This window comes from Microcaecilia unicolor, chromosome 9 (assembly GCF_901765095.1).
Source record: "Microcaecilia unicolor chromosome 9, aMicUni1.1, whole genome shotgun sequence".
Taxonomy (NCBI): Eukaryota; Metazoa; Chordata; class Amphibia; order Gymnophiona; family Siphonopidae; genus Microcaecilia; species Microcaecilia unicolor.
In genome coordinates this window covers 118,599,074-118,622,750 of record NC_044039.1, presented here as the reverse complement: position 1 = coordinate 118,622,750, position 23,677 = coordinate 118,599,074, and the positions used below count along the sequence as shown (strand labels likewise).

The 23,677-nt window shown below is 42.7% G+C and overlaps 1 protein-coding gene across 1 annotated transcript in view; it reads left to right on the top strand.

Moving 5' to 3' along the window:
- Positions 1-1,662: 1,662 nt before the first annotated feature.
- RAB15 (RAB15, member RAS oncogene family) overlaps positions 1,663-23,677 on the top strand; it is a 335,606-nt gene continuing 313,591 nt past the window's right edge. Inside the window, exon 1 of the mRNA XM_030214613.1 lies at positions 1,663-2,022. Coding sequence (XP_030070473.1) covers positions 1,899-2,022 — 124 coding nt within the window. The 5' untranslated portion in view covers positions 1,663-1,898. The remainder of the gene's footprint in view (positions 2,023-23,677) is intronic.

Sequence of the window (23,677 nt, the reverse complement as noted above, 5' to 3'; positions counted from 1 at the left end):
CCCATGGGATCAGTCCCCACCCCATCCCCACAGGCACTGTCCCTATCCCCACGGTTACTGTGGGTCCCTGTCCCCGTGTCATTCTCTACTTGAGTCTGAGGGAGAGGGAAATATAGAGTGTGCAGGGGTCATTTCTGGAGGAGAGAACATGTGAATGTGTTTGAGTGTCAGAAAGAGAATGAGAGAGAGAGAGAGTAAAGGGGGGGGGGGGAGAAAAAGTTGAACTATCCCTCCCCATCATTCATCCCATGTGTACCAGTATCAAGGTAACATAATTCACAAGTTCCCTCATAGTTTATAATTTAATGAAATTCGCTGTACCGCTCAAATTGACTTTGCAGGGTAAAGCTGTACAGGCTAAAAATGTAAAACATAGAAGGAGGAAACAGAAAGGGAACTCCATTATTAATAGGACAGGGAAGAGCATACAAAGAGAAGAGTTTGATAAGACTTGAGTAGAAGAGGAAAACAAATGGGACCAGATGAGTTCAATCAGGCAAATCCTAGTCAGTTCATGTTGCCAGAAGCTTGGGAATAACAATGGTTCCCAAAACTGTATATTTTAGAAGCTAGTTAAATCTTGTTTCCAGTTATAAAATTTCAGTACAGTGGTACTCAAAGATACTGTCGAATAGAAGTTTGCCAATAGAAACATATTATTGTATTTCTAGTTTTCTTGGTGAGGTATAAGGTTCCAGGAACCCTGTCACTTTATTTTTGTTACATTTGTACCCAGGTTCAATGTGGCTTACATGGGGCAATGGAGGGTTAAGTGACTTGCCCAGAGTCACAAGGAGCTGTCTGTGCCTGAAGTGGGAATTGAACTTAGTTCCTCAGGACCAAAGTCCACCACCCTAACCACTAGGCCACTCCTCCTCTCATACTCTCCACTCATCATACTAATGCTCCATGTTCAGATACAAAGTTGATGAGTTGGTATGGCTCCTATAACACCGACCTTTATTTATTTATTTATTTTTAGGTTAGAATGTGTATTGCAGTTTGTCAAAATGAAAGATTTGTGACTTCAAATTGATGTCCTGATGAAGAATGTGCCTAGTAGATCAATGTGATTCTTTTGTTAGTAACATGTTTCATGAAATTGTAAAGACTGTACAGCAAAAAATATTAGGTAGTGTATCCCTTTAGTAGTCCCAGTTTAAACTACGATGATTTCCATAACACTGCTGGATATGTGCAGTGCTGTATAGACAGAATCAGAGACAGTCCCTGTTCTGGGGCACTTATAGTAAACTCAAAGAACAATCAAGGTAAATAGGAGGCCCCTAATAATCGTCACATTCCTGAAAGGAAATTTGTTGACTGCCAGCCCCTGCATATATTTTGCATTAAATTAACAATTTCATCCTACTGATACTGTTTTGTATAGCATTTCTCATTCTGGGAGAGGGGACTATCACTTCACATTATCCATTGCACTTGGGATGGATGTAATTGAAGCCTGAAGCGCAATGTGTGGGAAAGGAAGGAGCCAGAGAAAGGGGAGAGGGTAATAGCTTTTGCTGTTGTGGTTCTGCCCTCAGGTGGAGTCCTGGATTGCCTTGTCTCCGCCTCCACTGCACGAATTCCTGACAATATTCTCCTCTCGCTTGAGAGCTGATCTGTCAGCTCCTGCTCGCTTTTCATTCAACGCACAGGAAATTTGCCCAGCGCAGAAACAATAAAAGAGGCTTCCACATCCACACCACTGCTGAGGCTCCCGGACAAAGGGGAGAGCGCTATCCAGAGGCAGGAAATCAAGAGGGCCAAGAAGATGAGACTGCTTTGATCTCTCGCTTTCTAGCTATGGAAGGAGAGAGGACTGCTTCCCAGAACTAAAGAAACCTCCGCTTCTCCTGCGCTGTTCTCTATGAACAGGCTGTGTGTGCAGCCACACCATGGCTAAACAATATGATGTCTTATTCCGACTCCTTCTGATTGGGGATTCGGGGGTGGGAAAAACGTGTTTGCTGTGCAGATTCACAGATAACGAGTTTCATTCTTCCCATATTTCTACAATAGGTAAGAGAACGCTTTTTCTTCTTTTCCTTTCTTCTTGCTGCCTACAGGCTCTGTTAGGCTGCGGGGAAATGATGCAGGCAGCGTATCACGGCACATTGTATGTATCCTGGTTATTGCATTTGCCTACAAGATAAGCGTTCATCGGATGAGTTTGCAAGTTGCTCTACCTGTTATCTTTTGTACAGATTACAACAGTAAACATTTGAATTGCTCTGTGTTGATCTAGCATGCCGGAGAGACTTTGCAGCAAATTTGTTATCTACCAGTGTTTTCGAAAAAAGGCTCTTTTCAGTTTGCATATGATGCATTATAGTATAAAGCCATTCTATTATCTATTATTACAATTAGATTTCTAAGGAGTATATGTGTGTGTGCGTATTTCAGTACATATGCAAGTTCATTAGGAATCTAATTTTATTAACTATTTTGAGTATTAGGAAACCGAACCTGTTTTTGCATACATATACATACATACAAAGATCATATTTTTTTGTGTTGTTACCTACAATAATTACTATAATTTGTGTCTCAATGGATTTGGTTTGGTAAAATAAAATAGTAAAAAATATGACGATCACAGTACAAGGTGTAAACTTTTTCAGTACTGTAATGCTGCCAGACTTTATTCCATTGCAGTGCAGGGAGAAGCAGGCAAAGGGTGGGAGATGGGGCACCACACAGGCTGGGGAGAAGCTTGAACTGTCTTCTTCAGATACATCCCTTAGTGTGTGCGAATTGCTTCATGACTAAAGTTTGCCAGAAGGACAGATTGCTTTAGAATGAATTGAAATGTGCATTTTAAATACTTTTCAGGTTCTAAGATTTTGGCATCCTGAGAACCTAGGGTTCCACTGTTCCTGCTCAAGTAATTTTCTTTACACATCTAAAATGGCTTCCTTTATTTAAAGTTGTCTATCATGCATAATGACTGAAACAATGTTGTCAGTTTTTGATTTTAAAACTTTTCTTGTAAACATATGAAGAACTGTAAACCTGTGAACCATATTGAGGTGCTAGGTTTATGCAATGTAAAATGTTTTAGGTTAGGTTAAAAATAGGAAAGTAAATAAAGTGTAAATGCAACATTCTGGTCGATAGACTCTTAGGGGGAAATTCTATAAAGTAGCACCACTTAGATGTGTCAGATGTGCTGTTAATTGACAGGCACCTTTGTGTACTAGGAGCTATTCTATAACGTAGCCCTAAGTGCCAGAGCACCTAACTGCAAGGTGGCATACAGGAGCGAAAACACAAAGGTAGGAAGGACCCTCTACGTCAAGAAGACAAAGCAAGCAGGCGTAGAGGCTGTGGCCCCAGCAGTGTTTGGGTTTTTTGCTCATGCCTTTTGGCCACTTTGGTTGTACTACAGTCCCTCGAGTTGGCGTCTCTTGACTGTTTTGAAAAACATAGTGCTTTCTGAGGAATTGTTACAAGACCCCTGATGTAGGCATTTTGTGACTCCGAAACACAAACCGTGTGGGTCCCTCTGTATTATTTATTTATTTGTTACATTTGTAGCCCACATTTTCTCACCTATTTGCAGGCTCAATGTGGCTTACATAGTACCGTATCGGCGTTCACCAATTCCGGTATGAACAAATACAAGGTGATATTGTGGTAGAATAAGGTTTATGTGTGATAGACACATTGGGGGATCTTAGAGAAGAAGAGTTCAGTTATGTCCATTACAAACTTTGGTTTCGTTGTGTTGTAGGTATTCAGGCTTTTATGTTGGGTCGGTGGGGTATGCCTTTTTTAACAGGGTTGTTTTTAGTGATTTCCGGAAATTTAGGTAGTCATACGTTGCTTTTACGACTTTTGGCAGTGCTTTCCTTAGTTGTGCGCTTTATTAGCAACAATAAAGTACTTCTTTACATTATCTCCAGTGTTGGATTCGTCCTGTGGTCAGCCTCTACTCCTGCTTGCTTAGGTGGCATACAGGGTCATGGTTGTGTCTTCCAGGTATGTGTGTAGCTTATAGAATACTATAAACTATGCACATCACTGGAGGTATGAACTTACGGCTACTATTGACTTTACGTAAGGCAGTGCACCGACACATAGGCGCTAGGGGCGTATCTGGAATCCGGCGGTAGGGGGGCCAGAGCCAGAGAGAGGGGGCACATTTTTGCCTCCCTCCCCCCCACAGCCGCCGCCACCACTCTCCACCCCCCCCCCCCCCCCGCCGTCAACCCTCCCCCACTGCTTACCTTTGCTGGCGGGGGGCCCCAACCCCCGCCAGCCAAGGTCCGACCCACAGTCTTCATATTTCGCCTTCCTCTGACTCCTCCGTGGCCATGCTGTAAGTTATGCTGCTGATTCGTTGAATCCAGTTTGGAGTCTGACGTCGCAGCACGTTGTACGCGCGTACAACATGCTGCGACATCAGACTCCAAACTGGATTCAACGAATCAGCAGCGTTACTTACAGCATGGCCACGGAGGAGTCGGAGGAAGACGAAATATGAAGACTTCGGGTCGGACCTCGGCTGGTGGGGGTTGGGGCCCCCGCCAGCAAAAGTAAGCAGCGGGGGAAAGTTGTCGGCGGGGAGGGGGGCCAGGGCGAAATCTGCGGGGGCCCAGGCCCCTGTGGCCCCACGCAGATACGCCCCTGATAGGCGCACCAATGCCAACTTTACACTAGTATTCTCTAATGGAATCTTGGCTCCAGGATGCTGTCATAGAGCTGGTGCTAAGCACTGGGGCTGCCGAGAGACTGGACTGGGCCCGGGGCAAGGCCACTCCGGGGTCCCGCCCCCGCCATCCCCCCAAGGTCGTCATCGCTGCCCCTCCTCCACTCACCCCCTCTGTCCACCACCGGGCTGGGCCCCCCTGAATTCAAATCATAGCCCCTCACCTCGACTTCACTCTGTGTGAAAGAAGCTCAGCAGCGGCAGTCTGCATATCGCCTCCCTTCGGGCCTTAAGGGAGGCGATCTGCAGACTGCCGCTGCTGCGCTTCTTTCACACGGAGCGAGGTCAAGGTGAGGCGCTATGATTTGAATTCAGGGGGGCCCGGTGATGGACGGAGGGGGCAGGTAGAGGGGACTGCAGCACCAGGCCGCCTTTGGAGGGCCGGGCCCGGGGAATTTTGTCCCCCCTGCCCCCCCTCTTGGCGGCCCTGCTAAGCACACGGTATTGGACCACCTCGACTCAGGTGCCAATTTTCTTGTAATATTTTGATTAGCAGTAAGGGCTATGGTCACCCTGAACACTTTTGAATAACATATACTGTATGCAGTTATATTCCAATGAGCTGTGTAGCTATAGGTGGTAGATGGCAGAGGGAGAGAAGTACTTTTCTTGCTTTTGAATTCACACATTTTGGCTGTGGTTCCCTTCAATCCATATTCTCCCTTTGTAGATTCCATATAACTGGGGAACTATCTCACAGCTCTCTGCACGGATGCTATTTTATTTCTTTTAGAGATACATGTGGAAGTTCAGTTTTTCACCAGCACACTTTAACAGCTATTTTGTAGGTTATTATTAGGCAGCAGGGCAACCATTGATCTATTATACCCTGAGGGCCCTGTTTACTAAGCTGCACTGTAGGTGCACTAGCTTTTTTAGCGTGTGCTAAGACATCCATAGGAATATATGGGTGTCTCTAGCATTAGCGTGCACTAAAAATGCTAGCACACCGTAGTAAACAGGGCCCTAAGCTTGTTGTGAATTTTTGCAAAAAATATAGCATGACAGCTAACACTCCCCAGGGTAAAACTATCAATTACAACCATGGTTATCCCCAACCTCCAGCACTATATACCAGTTTCCCTTTTTCTTCCTTTTTTGATAGGTTAGATGAGAAAGAGGAATCTTACGTCCAAAACTGAATGCTGAGGTGAACTGGTAGTTCCACAGAGATTTTAGTTGCCATCAATTTTCTTATAAATCAAATTTTAATTGAAATTACGCTATTAGCAAGCAGCACTTAATTGCACAACTACTTTTAAAGGTCTGTGAAACACAGTGTTAATGGAAAAGGGAGTGCATTGCCATCAGCATCTTGAGTTGTTCATTCGTTTTGTGACCTCACTATTACTGGTAGCAGTGTACAGCTTTTGTAGTTTAGCCGCAATTTTACAGCTTTACAACCAAATGAAGAGGAATCCAATAGCTTCATGAGATGTCTTTTTGCCACCAGTCATATGAAATTAGGTTGCAGTCTGATGGGAGTTGCAAACTTCTGTTACTGTCCCCTTTCTGTGAACTCAGATGCCTATCAAGGATTCATCTCCTCAGGGATGCTTGGCTGATCAAACTTTTCCTGTTGAAGTGGTTACTGGAGACAATATCACAGTGCCATTTTCATTTTGACAGACAACGTTAATACTAAATGGGGCCAGTCACATCAGTTCAAGAGCTGGTCATCAATGCAACACTTGAATTAAACTGTGGAATATGTTACCAGATGACGTGGTCAAGGTGGCTAACATAGTTGGGTTCAAAGGAGGTATAGACAAGTTCATGGAGCAGGGATTCTCAACCCAGTCCTTGGGCACACCTAGCAAGTCACATTTTCAGTATACCCACAATGAATATGCATGAGATAACTTTGCATGCATTACCTCCATTGTATGCAGACATATCTCATGCATATTCATTGTGGGTATCCTGAAAATCTGACTGGCTAAAGGACTGGGTTGAGAACTGGAGAAAAAGCTCATTAAAAAAATATTAGCCAGGCAGACTTGAGAAAGTCATCACTTAACCCTGGAGGAGCTCTAAGAAATTGAGCTACTTTTGGGGATCCACCAGATCCTTGTGACCAGACTGGCCACTGTCAGAAAGTTGGACTTGATAGACCTTGGTCTTATGTTCTTATGATGTTTGTGTGGGACATATACATAGGCGTTTCTGAAAATGATCTCCAGATTCCCTGTATGTAACTCATCCTGAGCTGCTAATGATACGGTGTGAGCTAAATCTAAACTCCTGGTTATCCAGGAGCAATTCTTTCATATAACTAGCTAAAATTGTGTGAAATAGTAAGTGAAAATGCACAACAGTCAACATACATAAAACTGAAGAGGACTGACCAGGGTAGAAGTTTGGCAACACTGTCCTCATCACAGTCCAAGTGAACCATCTATCAACAATCATTCTGTTTGTCCATAAGTGGTAAGAAATGCTGTAAATTCTCAAAATTCAATAATTATTCCAAGGATTCCTATTCTTATACTTTCAGTATTAGTTATCTTCCCAGTCAGTTTTGATAGCATGTCAGTCTTGATCAGCTCTTATGTGTTTTGTTTGTTATAGGTGTCACTGGAATTTACAATATTTATGAATGATTAGGATAAATAATTATATTTTAATGAGGAACCAGGAGTTTATTTAGGGTCCACCCCTTTCACCATTATTATTTCGTATTTACCTAAATCTATTAGGAAATTTGCTAAGATCTTTTGGTGTTTCTTTCTATGCCTGTGCTGACGATGTACAACTTCTGCTGCTGGTGAAGGGTAATAGAAATGAGCAACAGGTAGTAGTATCACAGTGTTTGGAAAGTGTTCAAAATTGGTTATTTGCAAGTGGATTACAATGGAATATTAAGGAAACAGTAGTGCTTTGTTTTGGTCCTGTTGATCGGAATGGCTTGCAATTACAACTTCAAGTGGAAGGCAGGAGCATCCCCCTGTTTCTGTGAAGTTTTTAGGGGTTATTTTAGAAGAAGAAGGAGTAGGTGGGCATAAAGCAAATTAATCAAATTATATGGGAAATTGAGGCTAGTTTATCATTTATTGTTTATTTATTTTACTATACCATTTCTAATTGCATACACAAAACAGAACGGTTTACATCTTAAAATAAAATATCATTTTTAAAAACATATAAGAAATCCATTGATTTGATAGAAAAGCACAGCAAAAACTAAAACAACCATTCTAAAAGATACTAATACCAGTAGACATTGGACAACCATTCATAACATACTATATAAGCAAACATATTATTTTTACTGCGTATTCATTCTGCCTATTTGTCCCCTTTTTTATCCCAGATTATTATCGAAAGTATTTTGAAACAGATATGTTTCAAAAGTTTACGAAACTGGACGTAGGACTCTTCCAATCTAATAATTTTAGGAAGACAATTCCAATGAGAGGGAGCTAGAAAGAAAAAAGCTGAATTCCTAGTAGATTCCCATCTAGCCTTTTGTGGTGGTGGAATTACTAATCTATTATCTGTAAGCGATCGAAGTGTTCGTGTAGGTGAGTATGGCAGGGTAAGATTAGCTAAATATGATGGAATCAATAAATATAAGGCTTTATGTGTCAGCGTAAGAATTTTAAATTTTATTCTGGCTTCAACTGGAAGCCAGTGAAGCTGATATAAAAGTTGTGTAATCCTATCATATTTTGAAGTCCTACAGTTTCTAGACTGAGTCCTTATCTGAATAATGTGGCTCGGGTTCTGTGTTCTGTAGATTATTGCAATGCACTGTGGGGGGAATTACCTGCTAATTATCTTTGCAGGAAATACTGGCAGTTGGTCGAACAGGGCAAAAATGTTTCATTTGTTTAGTTTCTTACATCATTTATGGGATTTTTCATTTTGTTAATTTTTTTCTTTTTTTGTTTCGGGGCAAAGTCGTCAGTGATGCACACTAATTTATAACAGTGCTTCCTATGGTGAAATAGTACACATTAGGAGAACAGTTACATTGTTTTTTTCCCCCTCTCAGTATGTGTTAAAAATAACATGGGAAATGTTGTTGACATTGCTATGTGGTTTAAAATGAGTTCATAATCACTTGGGGTGTTTATGTTAATGTATTGCTGGGGGAGTGTGTTGGCTAGGTTGACACTGACTAGTCTAGGGTGGGGTAAAGGGCAAAGGGTTTAATGCTTATGATGAAATTTTGAGGCGTTAACAGTTTGAATTGAATTGGGGAATGGGAGTGGGACTTGATATACTGTCTTTCTGTGGTTTTTGCAACTACATTCAAAGCAGTTTACATAGTATATATATATATATTTTTTTTTTTGTTACATTTGTACCCTGTGCTTTCCCACTCATGGCAGGCTCAATGCAGCTTACATATTAAGGTACTTATTTGTACCTGGGGCAATGGAGGGTTAAGTGACTTGCCCAGAGTCACAAGGAGCTGCCTGTGCCTGAAGTGGGAATCGAACTCAGTTCCTCAGGAACAGAGTCCACCACCCTAACTACTAGGCCACTCCTCCATACAGGTACTTATTTGTACCTGAGGCAATGGAGAGTTAAGTGACTTGCCCAGAGTCACAAGGAGCTGCAGAGGGAATCAAACCCAGCTGCCCAGGATCAAAGGGGGCTGAGAGTTTCTCAGATGGTCTATTTTATCCCAGCTTGAAGGATGATGATGATGATAATAATAGATTCCTAGATCCAGCTTTAATAGTGCACAAATGCTAATGCAGACATTTACACCTGCTCTGAAGCTGGTATAAACTACTACTACTACTTAGCATTTCTATAGCGCTGCTAGGGTTACGCAGCGCTGTACAAGTGTATGTGTTTTATGTGTGCACCCATTCCACCCAAACAATGCCTATATGCAGATTGTGTAAAGTAGATCCACACTTTTCCCTAGATTCTATATAGGTCACCCAAATTTGGGCACGGAGCCCAGATCCACATGTAAACTAATTATTGACATTAATTGGCACTAATTAGGGACTTGCATGTGGATCTGCCTATGCACTATTCTATAATGTTGCACGCCTAAATTATTTTGTGTATAGTTCGAGGGGGTGCGGCCATGGGAGGGGCATGGGTGGGTCAAGAGCATTTCCAAAATATGGGCACAGTGTTATAGAATACTGGTGTTACATACCTAACTTGCACGACAGGATTTACACCAGGTTTCAGCAGGAGTAAGTTCTGTTGCCCAAAGTTGCGCACAGATATCCACGCTAAGTGCTATTCTATGATGCCTGGAGTACCCTTTATAGAATAGCGCTTAGTGCAGATTTTTTTTCCGGTGTCTAAATTTGATCACCATTTGCTGAATCTGGCTCTTTATATGCATGTATGTGTATGCAATTGTACAGTGTTATAAAACCCCTTTTTTATGTGCCTGGGAAAAGCTTTATTAATATAGCTGGTCCTTCAATAAGTAGGTCTGAGTGTGACTGATGAGGTGGGTGGAAAACAGTATTTTTGGTGTTTATGACTCACATCTCAGAATTGTCTCCACAAGTCGCTTCCTGTGCACATGGAGCAGATAAAGGGTACCAGGACGGTGGCTTAAAATTCTCTTAATTGTTCCTAGACATGACCAAGCTGCCCAAACGTGAAACAACAACAAGAGAAACTGGTACGGATTTGTATAAAAATTTCTGTTTAGGGGATAATTGTATAAGGAGACACCTAGTGTTAGACAGCAGGTAGCTGCATAAATGGCCATATTCTAGTCATTTATGAGTTTAAGTGGCCTCTTATAGAATAGATTAGTGCAAAGGTACGTGCCAAGATTTGATGGTGCATACTTTGCCAGTGGCTGTGCATATGGGTGCTGTTTGGACAGTACACACAGGTACATGTGTAAATTACAGAATGCTATCATTTAGACATGCATTCGTGGAAATATCTAGGCACAGGCATTTACAACAGCTGTAGGCTTGGTATAAGTGGTTGTGATTAAATGTGCACATGTTTTTGCACACATATGCTAATATCCTGTGAAGAAAATTAGACGATGAATTTTCAGCTGAAAACAATGAAGTGCATTTGCAAAAAATGTCCAAAAATCCGGTGTCGAACATGGTCATTTTCAAACCAGAAAAACATTGAAAATCACCCTATTTTATATGTTTTTGTGCTTGGCGTGTCTTTTTTAAGGGCCCTTTTCAAATAAAAAAACTTCCAAGGGAAAAACACACAAAACTAACTAGAGACATGACACTGAAGCAGGACTAAACTGTAGACAAGACCAAAGCAGGAACACCAACACCAGGTGACACGTCAGGCTCATGGCCTTCACAATCTCTCACAGACAAAAGAGTAGTTGGGATGTCTGGAGGCCAGCAGTCTTTCTAGATTGGCCACATAGACATCCCAGCAGAGTGGTGAGGCAGCCTAGGGAGCAATGCAGTGAACTTCACATAAAAGGCCCTAGGTACACATCACATCATAACCCTGTTATATTGTATGGTGAGCCCTACAGAAATAGCAAGAAATTTACTGTACACTACTACAATAGCCCTTACGGCTGCAGGTGTCACCTATATGTGGGTTCATTAGGTATTTTGTGGTTTTTGAGGTGCTCACACTTTTAGGCCTGGGTCTCCTTCTCTACAGTCCACTGCATCAACTACTAGGCTATCCAGGAACCTGCTTGCTGTTCTAAGAGGAATGGCCATTATATCTGCAGCTCTCATAGATCCTGATATGTACTGTCACTTTCACCTCCTACAGGAGTGGGAGGGGTCAGTGACCAGTGGGGGATTAAGGGGGGAGGTCATGCCTTTATCCCTCCAGTGGGTCATCTGGCCAGTTTGGGCACCTTTTTGGAACTTAGTCGTTATTGAAACAGATCTAGCCAAAAATGTCCTATTTTTTGTCCTGGACATAAAACATCTAAATCATAAGCCTGCCTTAGTCCTGCCTAAAACACACCTCTAGCATATCCTCTTTAGATTTAGTCAAACTGCATAGAAAAATGTCTTTAAAAGAGTTTTGAAAATAGTTATTTTGACATTTGTCATGGATACAGCCGGACCCCGGCTACTGCAGACAAGTCCCCTGAGCAAGAACAAGACAGACATCAAGGCAAGGTGATCCAAGACAAGAACTGAAGCAGTACAGGAACCAGGTGGGAACCGAGACAAGGCAGGAACTGATGCACTGGGTACTAGGCAAGGCAGGACAAGGCTTGACTGAAAAGGCAAGACAAGGCTAGGCATGACAAGGCAGACAAAGCTAGACATGACAAGGCAGGATGAGGTAAAGCAAGGCAACAGGGCTAGAACTGGACCCAGACAGGACAAGGCAAGACAAGGAAACAAGTCTAGAACTGAATCCAGACAATGCAAGTTGAGGCAGAACAAGAACTGGGTCCGGATGGGACCACACAGGCCCGGACAAGACAAGAGACAAGGCAGACAAAGCTGGTACCAGGAAACACAGGCAAGGCAGGGACATGGATAGGCAGGACAGAAGCTTGGCAGGAACTCAGAGACAAGGCAGGACTGGAGCTTGACACTGGAGACAAGTCAGGACTGGTGCTTGGCAGGAACTCGAAGACAAGACAAAGCAAGGCTGGAACTTCAAGGCAAGGCTAGGTAGGAACTGCAGTCAAGACAGGCATAGCTGGAACGGGAACAAGGCAGGAATGTCAGAAAGACCTTGCAAGGCAGGAGACTTCTTGCAAAGGTGTCTGAGCAGAGTCCCGACATCCTAAATTTGGGCTGTGCTGTAGACATCGCCAGAAGGCATTCCCTGATGACTCCCACTGCTGGATCCACAAAAAAGCACTTTCAGCATGCGTGTGTGCCTTAGGAGGACCAGAAAGCAACTGCAGAAGGAGGCAGAACACTTCCGCTCTGGGAAACACCACAAGTTCCCTGGGAAAAAGGTGCATTGGGATGGGAGTCATGGCAGGACCATGACAGTACCCCCTCCTCAAAGGCCTTCTTCCCTAGTTCTGTGGAAGAGTGACACAGGAAACTGAAAAACCTTGTCGGGAACACAGGAGCAGGGCAACAGACTTCCCAGAAGAGTCCTTGAAACCGCAGGCCCAAATGGAATCAAAGGTGTCCTAGACCACGCCCCTATGGTCTGGTTCTTTGGGCACAGTACAAAAAACATAAGGTTGAAGACATCTGTTCACAGGGACCTTAGCCATATAATCAGCCATGGCTGAGCGCAAGCAAGCCTACTCTGAAGAAGCTTCCCTCCCAGCAGGAGATCTGCAGCATCCTTGCTCCCGCGAAGAAGAGTACACTCTTCTGCTTGCTGGAACTGGACCATGTGAATGGCTAGTTCTTGGACAGAACTAGACAAGGACTGAGGTGAACTAAACTAGAGACATGACACTGAAGCAGGACTAAACTGTAGACAAGACCAAAGCAGGAGCACTAACACCAGGTGACACGTCGGGCTCATGGCTTTCACAATCTCTCACAAACAAAAGAGTAGTCAGCCCTTGGGCCACAGCCAGCCCCTGGCTGCGGCAGACAAGTTCCCCGGGATAGCACAAAACAGGCATCAAGGCAAGGTGATCCAAGACAAGAACTGAAGCAGTACAAGAACCAGGCAGGAACTGAGACAAGGCAGGAACTGATGCAAGGCTGGAACCAAGGATTACTAGGCAAGGCAGGACAAGGCTTTATTGAAGACAATGTTAGACAAGGCTAGACAAGACAAGCCTAGGCAGGACAAGGCAAGGCAAGATAAGACAAGACAAGACAGAGAAGACAGGAACCGTATCCAGACAAGGCAAGGTAAAGCAAGGCAACAGAGCTAGAACTGAACCCAGACAGGATAAGGCAAGACAAGTAAACAAGGCTAGAACTGGGACCATACAAGAAAAGGCAAGGTAGGGCAAGAACTGGATCCATATGGGCAGGGCCGTGCCAAGGGTCTCTGGCGCCCCCCTGCAGACTATCAGTTGGCGCCCCCCCCCCCCCCCCCCCGGTGAAAATGATCGCTCACCACTTACCACACTGACAGGAATTGTCAGCAATATTCTTAGAAACAAATTGCTATACATTGCAAAATAAGATAGCAGATGTAAATTCTCAAAGTGGACATATTCCAAACGCTAAAATGAAAATAAAATGATTTTTTTTCTACCTTTGTTGTCTGGTGACTTTCTTTTTCTGATCATGCTGGCCCAGTATCTGATTCTGCGGCTATCTGTCCTCTTAACTCCGTTTCCAGGGCTTCCTTTTCATTTATTTCTTTCCTTTCCTCCTTTCTTCTTCATTTCTGGTCCTCAGCTTCTGCCTATTTTCTTTATCCATGTGCAATTTTTCTCCTCTTTTCCTTTTCCCTCATTTCATCTCCTTCATCTCTCTTCCCTCCCCTTTATGTCCAGCAGTTTCTCCTCTCTCCCTGAGCCCTGCCCTGCAATCCATATCCATCCATGCCCATCTGTCCCCTGCCCCCTCCATTCATCCCTATCCAGCAATTCCCTTCTCTCCCTGAGCCCTACCCTCCCATCAATCCATGCCCATCTGTCCCTTGCCCCCTCCATTCATCTCTGACCCTATCCAGCAATTTCCCTCTCTCCCTGAGCCCTGCCCTCCCAATCCATGCCCATCCATGCTCCTCTGTCCCCTGCCCCCTCCATTCACCCTATCCAGCAATTCCCCTCTCTCCCTGAGCCCTACCCTCCCATCAATCCATGCCCATCTGTCCCTTGCCCCCTCCATTCATCCCTGACCCTATCCAGCAATTCCTCTCTCTCCCTTCCATGAACCCTGCCCTTGCATGCTCCTCTCTCTCCCCTGCTCTCCGGCAACTATTCCCTTTCTTTTTTTTTTTCTTTTAATTTTACCTCCGTGACCACCCGGCAGTGCAGCATCAGTGCAGGAGGCGGCGCTCCCGACGTGTCTAGCCTTCCCCTTCGCTCATGTTCCGCCTTCTTCTGATGTCAAGGAAATGACGTCAGAAGAAGGCGGAACATGAGCGAAGGGGAAGGCTAGACCGGGAGCGCCGCCTCCTGCACTGACGCTGCGCTGCCGGACGGAGGTAAAATTAAAAGTATTAAAAAAAGAAAAAGGGATTTGCTGCAGGAGAGAAGAGAGCGCGGGCAGTTGGGCAATGGGAGTGGGAGGGCGAGGAGGTAAGCATGGTGCGGCGGCGCCCCCCTGCCATGCTTACCTCGCTTACCGTATTGGCACGGCCGTGCATATGGGACCGCACAAGCCCGGACAAGACAAGAGACAACACAGATACCAGGAAACACAGGCAATGCAGGGATACAGAGACAAGGCAGGAAAGGAGCTTGACAGGAACTCAGAGACAAGGCAGGACAGGAGCTTGGCAGGAACTTGGAAACAAGGCAGGACTGGAGTCTGCGTAGAACTTGGACACAAGGCAAGGCGAGGCTGGAACTTCAAGGCAGGGCAAAACTAGGTTCAAGGCAAGGCAGGCATGGCTGGAACAGGAACAAGAAAGGAACTGGAATGATGCAAGAACGGCAGGAAGACCTTGCAAGGCAGGAGACCTCTTGTGAAGGTGTTTGAGCAGAGTTCCAAAAACCCTAAAATAGGGCTCTATTTATAATAGTTTCCACTATTTTGCCCGACACTGACATCAGGCTTACCAGTCTATAATTTCCTGGATCACCCCTGGAACTCTTTTTAAAAAAATTGGTATTGCATTGGTAGTACTGACAATTTTAAGGACAGCTTACAGATCTTAACAGCAGATCAGTAATTTCATGTTTGAATTCTTTCAGCATACTTGGATGCATGCCATCCAGCCCAGGTGATTTACTACTCTTTAATTTGTTGATTTGGCTCAGTGTGTCTTCCAGGTTCACCGAGATTTTTCAGTTCCTCTGCATCATCACCCTTGAAAACTATTTCCAATATAGGTAGATCTCTTACATCTTCTTCCATAAAGAACAAAGCAAAGAATTCATATAGGGGCCATTTTACTAAGCCGTGGCAAAAAGTGTCCTGCAGCAGAGTAGGCGCGGTTTTTGGGCACACGCAGGGCCAGTTTGTACTGCCTGCAAAAAAGGGCTTTTTAAAAATGGGACGGGAAAAAGGCATGTGGTAAAACTGAAACCGGCGTGTGCCTAAAACTGGCCTGAGCCCTTAACGCCATCCATTGATCTAGAGGTAAGGGCTCACGCACTACACGTGCGGTGACTGGTTGCTGATTACTGCTGGAAAGACCGCAATGTTTAACATGTATCTTCTTTGCTGAACATTTCAAGTATGCTTTGTGATCTGAAGCAGTGATTATCCAGGATCAGGTTATGGATCACCAAGTTTTAAAAGTGGAATCCCTGGGTGATAAAATGCATAGTATTCAAGATTTTGAGATGGCCTCAATTATGGACAAAAACTACATCCACTATAGGTTAGAGTATTTGGAAAATCAATCTCGGAGGCTGAATTTGAGATTTTTAAACTTTACAAAGTCCACTTTGATTGCTCCAGTGGACATGGTTAAAAAATATCTAACCAAAGTGTTAAAGCCACATTGAGCCTTCAAATAGGTGGGAAAATGTGGGATACAAATGTAACAAATAAATTAATAAATAAAGATGCCAGTGGAGGCATTGCTACCTAGCACTAAGGCTTACTATGGGGTCCTTGTACTAAGGTGAGCTCATGGATTTAGCATGTGCTAAATGCTAAGACGCCCATTATATTACTATGGGCGCGTTAGCATTTAGCACCAGCTAAATCTGTTAGCATGCCTTAGTAAAAGGACCCCTATGTCTCTAAGACAGGAAAATAGTCATTGAAGGAACAGCAGAGCCAAGGAGCTTTAGTTATAATGTTACATCTTTTTTGAAATCATCGTTGGAAGTAATCACCAAGTGGCTGACTCAGGAAGTAACCTTCATGTTGCAGTTTGACTCTAATGCTGTTTTATGAATTTAGATCAGAAGTTTGAATGAACAGTTTTTGGGGGTCAAATATTAGGATTTTTCCTGGTTTCCCTAAAGAGACTCAAAAATGGTGTCAAACCTTAAGGCCAGGAATACAGCTTTAGGCGCCAATTTTGTATTGTGGTTTCCTTGTAATTGTGTTATAATCCATGAGAATAGACAGTTTCAATTTTTTGTACCAAAGCAGTTGTAAAATTTTATAAGAGCAAAAGAAGATAAGTTTTGGTTTAATACCTATGGGGTATATTTACTAAGACACGCTATAAGCGCGTTAGCGTTTTTTAATGCATTTTAATTGTTGATGTGTATTAAGTGTTAATGCGCCCATAGGAATGTATGGGCGCATTAGCGTTTAACGCGCCTTAACTTTAAAGGCCTGTTAAAAATGCTAATATGCCTTAGTAAACATACCTCTAAATTTACTGTTGTGAGTTGGTTGGGGTTATTTTTTCTCAACTGGTAGCTTCCTAGGTATTATTTTCCTGATTTCTAATTTATTTCGTTCTTCTTGGATCTATATTTTCCTATATATTTTTGTGGACAAAATAATGTTTTTTTTGTTTTCTTTGTTACTTTAATATTTGTGCTATATGATTCCTGTATTTCTAATATATTTCAAATTATTTCAGTGATATGTAATGACTAAAAGCATAAATAAAAAATTTACAAAAAAATGTCCCTCCACTTGCAGTTTCCACTAACTCTGCCTGCCTGGGTAGTAAGACTAGAACTTGCAACAGCATAAACTAGAAACCCAGGGACAGATGATATATACTGACAAAAGAATTGTGACATCCTCTTTTTCAGATCTGTAAAGGACAAGGCTTCTGTTGCCCACTGTTGTTCAACAGTCAGTTTAAACAAGAATCCATTTAGTCCATCCCCCTTTCACATCTCTTCTCAAAAATCTGCAGTTTCTTTAAATTTTTTTATAGTAGCCTGCTCAGCAGGCCATAAGGATCAACTTGCTCTTTGTAAAACACAGAGTCTAAGTGCCAGTGTTTTACATCCACACCATCTGTTGCCATGGCAACAGCATCCACAGTTCTATCCTGGCTGAGAGGAGTGAATTACATCGGGGAATTAAGAAGAGAAATGCGGGGTCCTGTTCCTAAAAACAAATTGAACTCTATCAGTCACTGTTTCTCTCTGTACATTGCATCCCCAAGCCCTGAACACTTTCTGTTAAACATTTACAACCCCTCAGGCATGCCACTGTTACTTTAGTGACACTTGTACTTTTATCATGTGGTATCCTCTTTAGCCCTCATAACAAGCATTTCAGATTCCAACCCAGTATAATTTGTCAGCACTCCTTGTCTGTGTGTCTTGAAAACTTTAAAACTGAATTGGTACAATCAAAGCTTTCCCTTATGGATTGCCCCACTGTCTTCCAACACCAGACCAAATTTAATTTAAGATAATTAAAAAACTTTATATTCCATCTTTATTTATGACAAAATGTTTTAATAGGATTACAACAATTAGAATACAGTACAGTAGCTAAAAAATTAAACTCACTGTTTTAACTGTTAAAAACCTAACTTCTTCATTCATATTTTTTATTAACCCTCATGCTTTCACTAAACTCAGAAATCACTCACCCCAGATTCTTCACAATGAAAGTCTTTACTGTTGTATTTGGGGGGGGGGGGGTAAGAATAGCTTTTTTTCATGGCTTAAAGCAGACAACAAGGATTGTTGCTTGCTGTCTGGACTCTGCTGCACTGCAGGAGCACAGGGACGCTGAACACCACACCGAGAAGAGGTCCTGCCCAGTGTGATGTCATCAGGCTGCAGCTTAAAATAAAGTCTTCTCGCAGAGTGGTTGTGCATTCAGGAACATTTTAGGGATACGTTAGGGTTACTCTCTGGTTAGAGTACATGGCAGTAAGATGAGAAATCAGAAAGGAATAGTGAAGGTTTCGCTGGCAGCATCTAGAAACCACAGTGGGTCCTATAGATAGACATGCTGTTCAAAACTCTCAATTAATGTATTTTCTCCAAATGGCAGCCTGTCTCAACCTTCTCCTTCCTCAGGGGTTTCTTTAAGCCCCATTGTGAGAACACCTCCTTCTGTTCCTGGGAGTATTCCTGCTATAGGTGAGTAGGGGAGAGCCCTTCTACATGGTATGTTTTCCCCCTCTGAGTCCATACTATCCCCTGGTTTCTCTCATTTGGTTCCTTTACGGTATCCCATTGTTTTATCACTGGAAGTAGCACTGGAATCACACCCTGAGGATTAATTTAAGAGCTACTGGACTTTGTTTCAAAAGACTAATTTTTATTTTTGACTGGCGCTATGAAACAGACAGTGAACATTTCACAAGTATGTGCTAAACTGCAAGATCAGGATTCTAGGTTACAAGAACAAACTAAGAAGACAGTTCAGAAATTAGATGCCCAACAGACAGTACAGTCTGTGGGAATGGCTTGTATTAAAGATGCTTTAACTTTAGATGAACAAGTGGGGAAACAGGGGAATTTATATAGGATACAAATCTGAGATGCCTGAATTTTCCCAAAGCATTTCTTCTCTCACCTAAGATTTTGTTATGGTCTTTCTTGAAAGACGTGCTGCAATTGGCTAATTCTGATACTATGGTTATTTCTAGACTATATTATGTTTTCTCTGTTTCTAATCTAGAAGATGGCCAACCGGGTTTAGCTCAGTAGGGTGACAGTCCTTCTATAACTAATTTAACAGATATTCTGGAGTCTTCTCAGAATCTTATAACTTCTAGAGCAACCCTGATGGCTACCTTTGGACCTGATGAAGATAAAATGTCAGTGGTTAAGTCCTTTTCTATAGGAAGCTCTTTTCTATAGTCAAAAGGTTAATATTTTTCCTGATGTTTCTAGGGCTACACAACTTAGGAGGAAGCAATTTTCACAATTTAAAAATTGTGTTTTTTTTAATCTAATTGAGACTTTTTTCTACGTATTCCTTGTATGACTTTAATTTCATGCAAAAGAGAAAATTATATGTTCGTAGATCCTTCTCAGAAGCCTTTTTTTGTAAGGGGCCCTTTTACTAAGCCATGGCAAAAAGTGGCCTGCGGCAGTGCTAGCACATCTTTTGGGTGTGCACCGGACCATTTTTTGCAGCATCCTGGAAAAAAGGCCTTTTTTAAGGGGCCGGAAAATGGACGAGTGGCAAAATAAAAACCAGCACGTGTCCATTTTCGGAATGAGACCTTACCGCCACCCATTGACTTAGCGGTAAGGTCTCATGTGCTACCTAGGTAGTAGGCATGCAGTGCACGCACACTGTCATTTATCACCGGGTAAGTGCCACGGTGTTGAAAATAGAAAATATTTTCTACTGTGTGTTTTTGGCGCATACCAAATTCAGAATTATCGCCCGGAGCACACATTATCCGGGTGGCAATGCCAATTTGGCGCACCCTGGACGTGCATAGGCCCTTGTGCGCCTTTGTAAAAGGGCCCCTTAATAAATAGTGACTCGACCAGTTTTTAGCATTTTCTCAGTTTCCTGTTTTTTTTTTTTTTACCCTTTTTTTTAGGGTGAGATAAAGTTCTCATATTTTGTTGTTCTTGTTTTTGAGCCTAGACATGAAAGTAGATCGTTGTTGTTTTGTTTTTCTTTTAGTACATCCTATATAATAATTTTGGAGAGTTGCTAGACATGAATGGATGGAGGAGAGGGCAGGGAAGAATGGAGAGTTGCTGGACATGGATGGATGAATGGGGGCAGGGGAGAGAGGAAATTTGCTGGATATGGGTGGATGGAGGAGAGGACAGGGGAGAATGGAGAGTTGCTGGACATGGATGGATGGAGGGGAGGGAAGTCAGGAAGGAGATGCACATGGATGAAGGGGAGGGAAGAGGGGAGAAATGCTGGACATGGATTGAGGGGAGGGAAGAGAGGAGAAATGCTGGACATGGATGGAGTCACTCTTTATCTTTTAAAAAATACTATAAATAAAAATCACAAAAAAGAAACATTAAAACAAAAAAAAAAACATAGATAAAACAATCCGTGTCTCATATCCCTGGAGCATATTATTCATTGTACACCCTTCCCAATTATTACTTATCATGACAGAACATTTCTCCTAACGGTTCCCTTAAAAACATAATTGCCATTACATGATAACCTTGCTAGCGCCCGTTTCATTTGTGTGAGAAATGGGCCTTTTTTACTAGTTGTTGTAATGTATCGGCTTTTTGGTTAAATGTTTTTTTTCCTGTTATTGTTGAAAAATTTAATAAAATTTAATAAAATAAAATTTAAATAAAAAAAAAAAGAACAGGCAACAAAAGCTTGCTAACATGCGCTTCTTCAGTTGTATGAAAACCCATTCTCACTGTGGAAATTAATGGTATATGCCCATATCCAGCAATATTGCTGGAAAAAAACACAGTTTAGGTATTTCCCATTGGGCTGAGTTTATTCAGTTGTACTTGGACACTGTGTCAAAATGATCTTCAGAAAGTGTTAAAGTTCCACATTATGAATGATCTAAGTTGAGAATTGTGAACTTTTCGCTCTCCCTCCTCAAGGAACTTATAGGGTACAAATTAATTAATAATTGAATAATAAGCTCTGAACCACCAATGATTGGGTGGTAGCAACCAATTATTGATCTTAATTGGCACTCATTAAACTCTGCACACTCATCTGGCTGTGCGCAATTCTATATGGTAGGGTGTTCGACTCCCATAGCTTGTATTTCAAAAAGGGGACATGGCCATGGGAGGCCTATGGGTGTATCAGGGGCATTCTGAAAAGTTATACATGCAGTTGTGGAATATTGGATCAGAACACCCAACTTAGGTGCCAGCATTTAAACCAGTTCTCAAGAGGCGTACGTCTGGTGTCCAAAGTCATGGTACAAGAATCGGTGCGAAGCCCTAGTTTATAAAGGGTGCAGGTCATTTATAGAATAGCGCTTAGCATCAATTTTTTTTGGCACCCATTTTTAACTTGTCATTTATAGAATCTGACCCTCAATGCCAGTTGATGAATGATGGACTAAAGTTTAGTGTATAGAGGAGTAGGTTAATAACTGCTGCTCCTTGTGATGTGACTTTACACTCCATTGCTTAGAATGCAAACCATTCAGGGAGAGAAAAATACCTACTGTATCTGAATGTAATACTCCTTGAGCTACTGCTGAAAAACTGTGAGCTAAATCTAAAAATAAAATAACTTCCATAGTATGACAATACTGTTAGGTGATAGTTCTCTATGGAATACCTAAAGTTAGGCATGCAATTACTGTTAGAGAACACTAGTATAAGCCTGCATTTACGTACCTAAAGGTGTATGCACTTAGGCTAGTGTAAATATTTACACCTAACTGTAGACAGTCAGGTGTGTAACTGATAGCATTCTATAACCTGAGCACATAAGTGCTAGGCATGCCCCTGACTTACCCATACTGCTCTGTGGCAGGGTATATGTCCCATCACAAAACAGAAGACTCACGACCTCAAAGAAGTAACACAACCAGACAATATAGGAGGACAACTTGGGTATAGTCCCCACTAACACAGTTAACATCTAAAATCCTGCTTGGATGGTTGTAGCCAGACAGGGAATGCAACGTGGGAGGTGGCAGGGGAGGACTAACCCATACAGAAGTTGTTTGGATAATTCCCTGAGCATTGAGAGTGATAGAGCACCAAGGATTTTGGCTTGTCCACAAGTCCACAAGACCCAAGAGGAGTGGAACAGGACCCTGTTAGCACTAGAGGGGACAGGGTGGGAGTATTGGTGCCCCACCGGACTGCACAGAGCTCAGAGGTGGGTGGAACTTTGAGGGTCTTCGACTCTCTCTGAGTGAAGAGTGGGGCTCTGATGAGGACCTGACAGCAGGGGAGCCCAAGAGATTAAAGACTGATCTCTTCTTTTTGGGAGATGAGAGGTGTATTGGCTTGGATGGACTTTTTACTAAGGATTTCTACAGACCCTTGTATTGGTTTGTCAGTGTTTATGGACCTTTTGCTGAGGATTACCATGGACTAACCTTTTGGCTGGATTATTGGCAGCAGCTGGACTGGGGTGGATACCCAACCTACTCCCTCGGGTAGGTGGCAAATGGTTGCTGGATACTCAGTTTATTTATTTATTTGTTGCATTTGTATCCCACATTTTCCCACCTATTTGCAGGCTCAATGTGGCTTACAATATTCCATCATGGCAATCATAATACAAGAGCAAAGAAACAGTTGGTATTACATAAAGAACAAGTGAAATATAGTAGATATAAGCATAAGCAAATCGGTATAAAAGATAACATTCATATTATGAGAAAGTAGTGATGTGCTAAAATTCTTAATATAGATCATTATGGTATGCCTTGTTGAAAAGCGGCGGCAGATGGTTGCTGGATACCCGTGGCATAGCCCACCCAACAGTAGCACACATTTAGCGGTAGCTGGTGGGGATCTCAAGCTCTGCCAGCTGAAGACTTTCCTCTAATGGTAACGAAAACGCTACTCTCCATGATACCGGCACCTGTGCATGCTCAGTTTTCAGGGCATGCCTGCTGCAGACTGCCATGGTGGAAAGAAGCATTTTCCTGCCAACTGAGATATGTTTTTTTTTTTTTGGGGGGGGGGGGGAGAACACTGGGTGCCCATCCACTTCTTGCCTAGGCCCACCCAAAATCTGTTGTCTGGCTACGCCCCTGCTGGATACTCAGGGGTACAATACAACTAAAGGAGTGCTACAAACCTCACACTCCCAATTTAAATCTGTGAAAACACCATTTTTGCATAAACTTCAGTGGCGACCAGTACAATACAGAGCCAAATTTAAAACTGTTTGACCTTCAAGGTCCTTAAAGGAAATGGCCCAGAGACTTAAAGAACAGGATCTCCCTCTACACACCTTCAAGGTCACTAAGATCCTCCCAAGGAATTTCCCTAACCACACCCTCTCCAAAGGACATCACACAATGTGATATCCGCAAGTGATCCTTCTCCAGAGTAGCCCCCATGCTCTTGAATACACTCCTTTAAAGGCTTCGCTTAACACAAGACTACCTCTACTTCAGGAAGTAGGTGAAAGCTTGGCTCTTCAACCAGGCCTTTAATGGAATAAGTAAATTATACTGGCT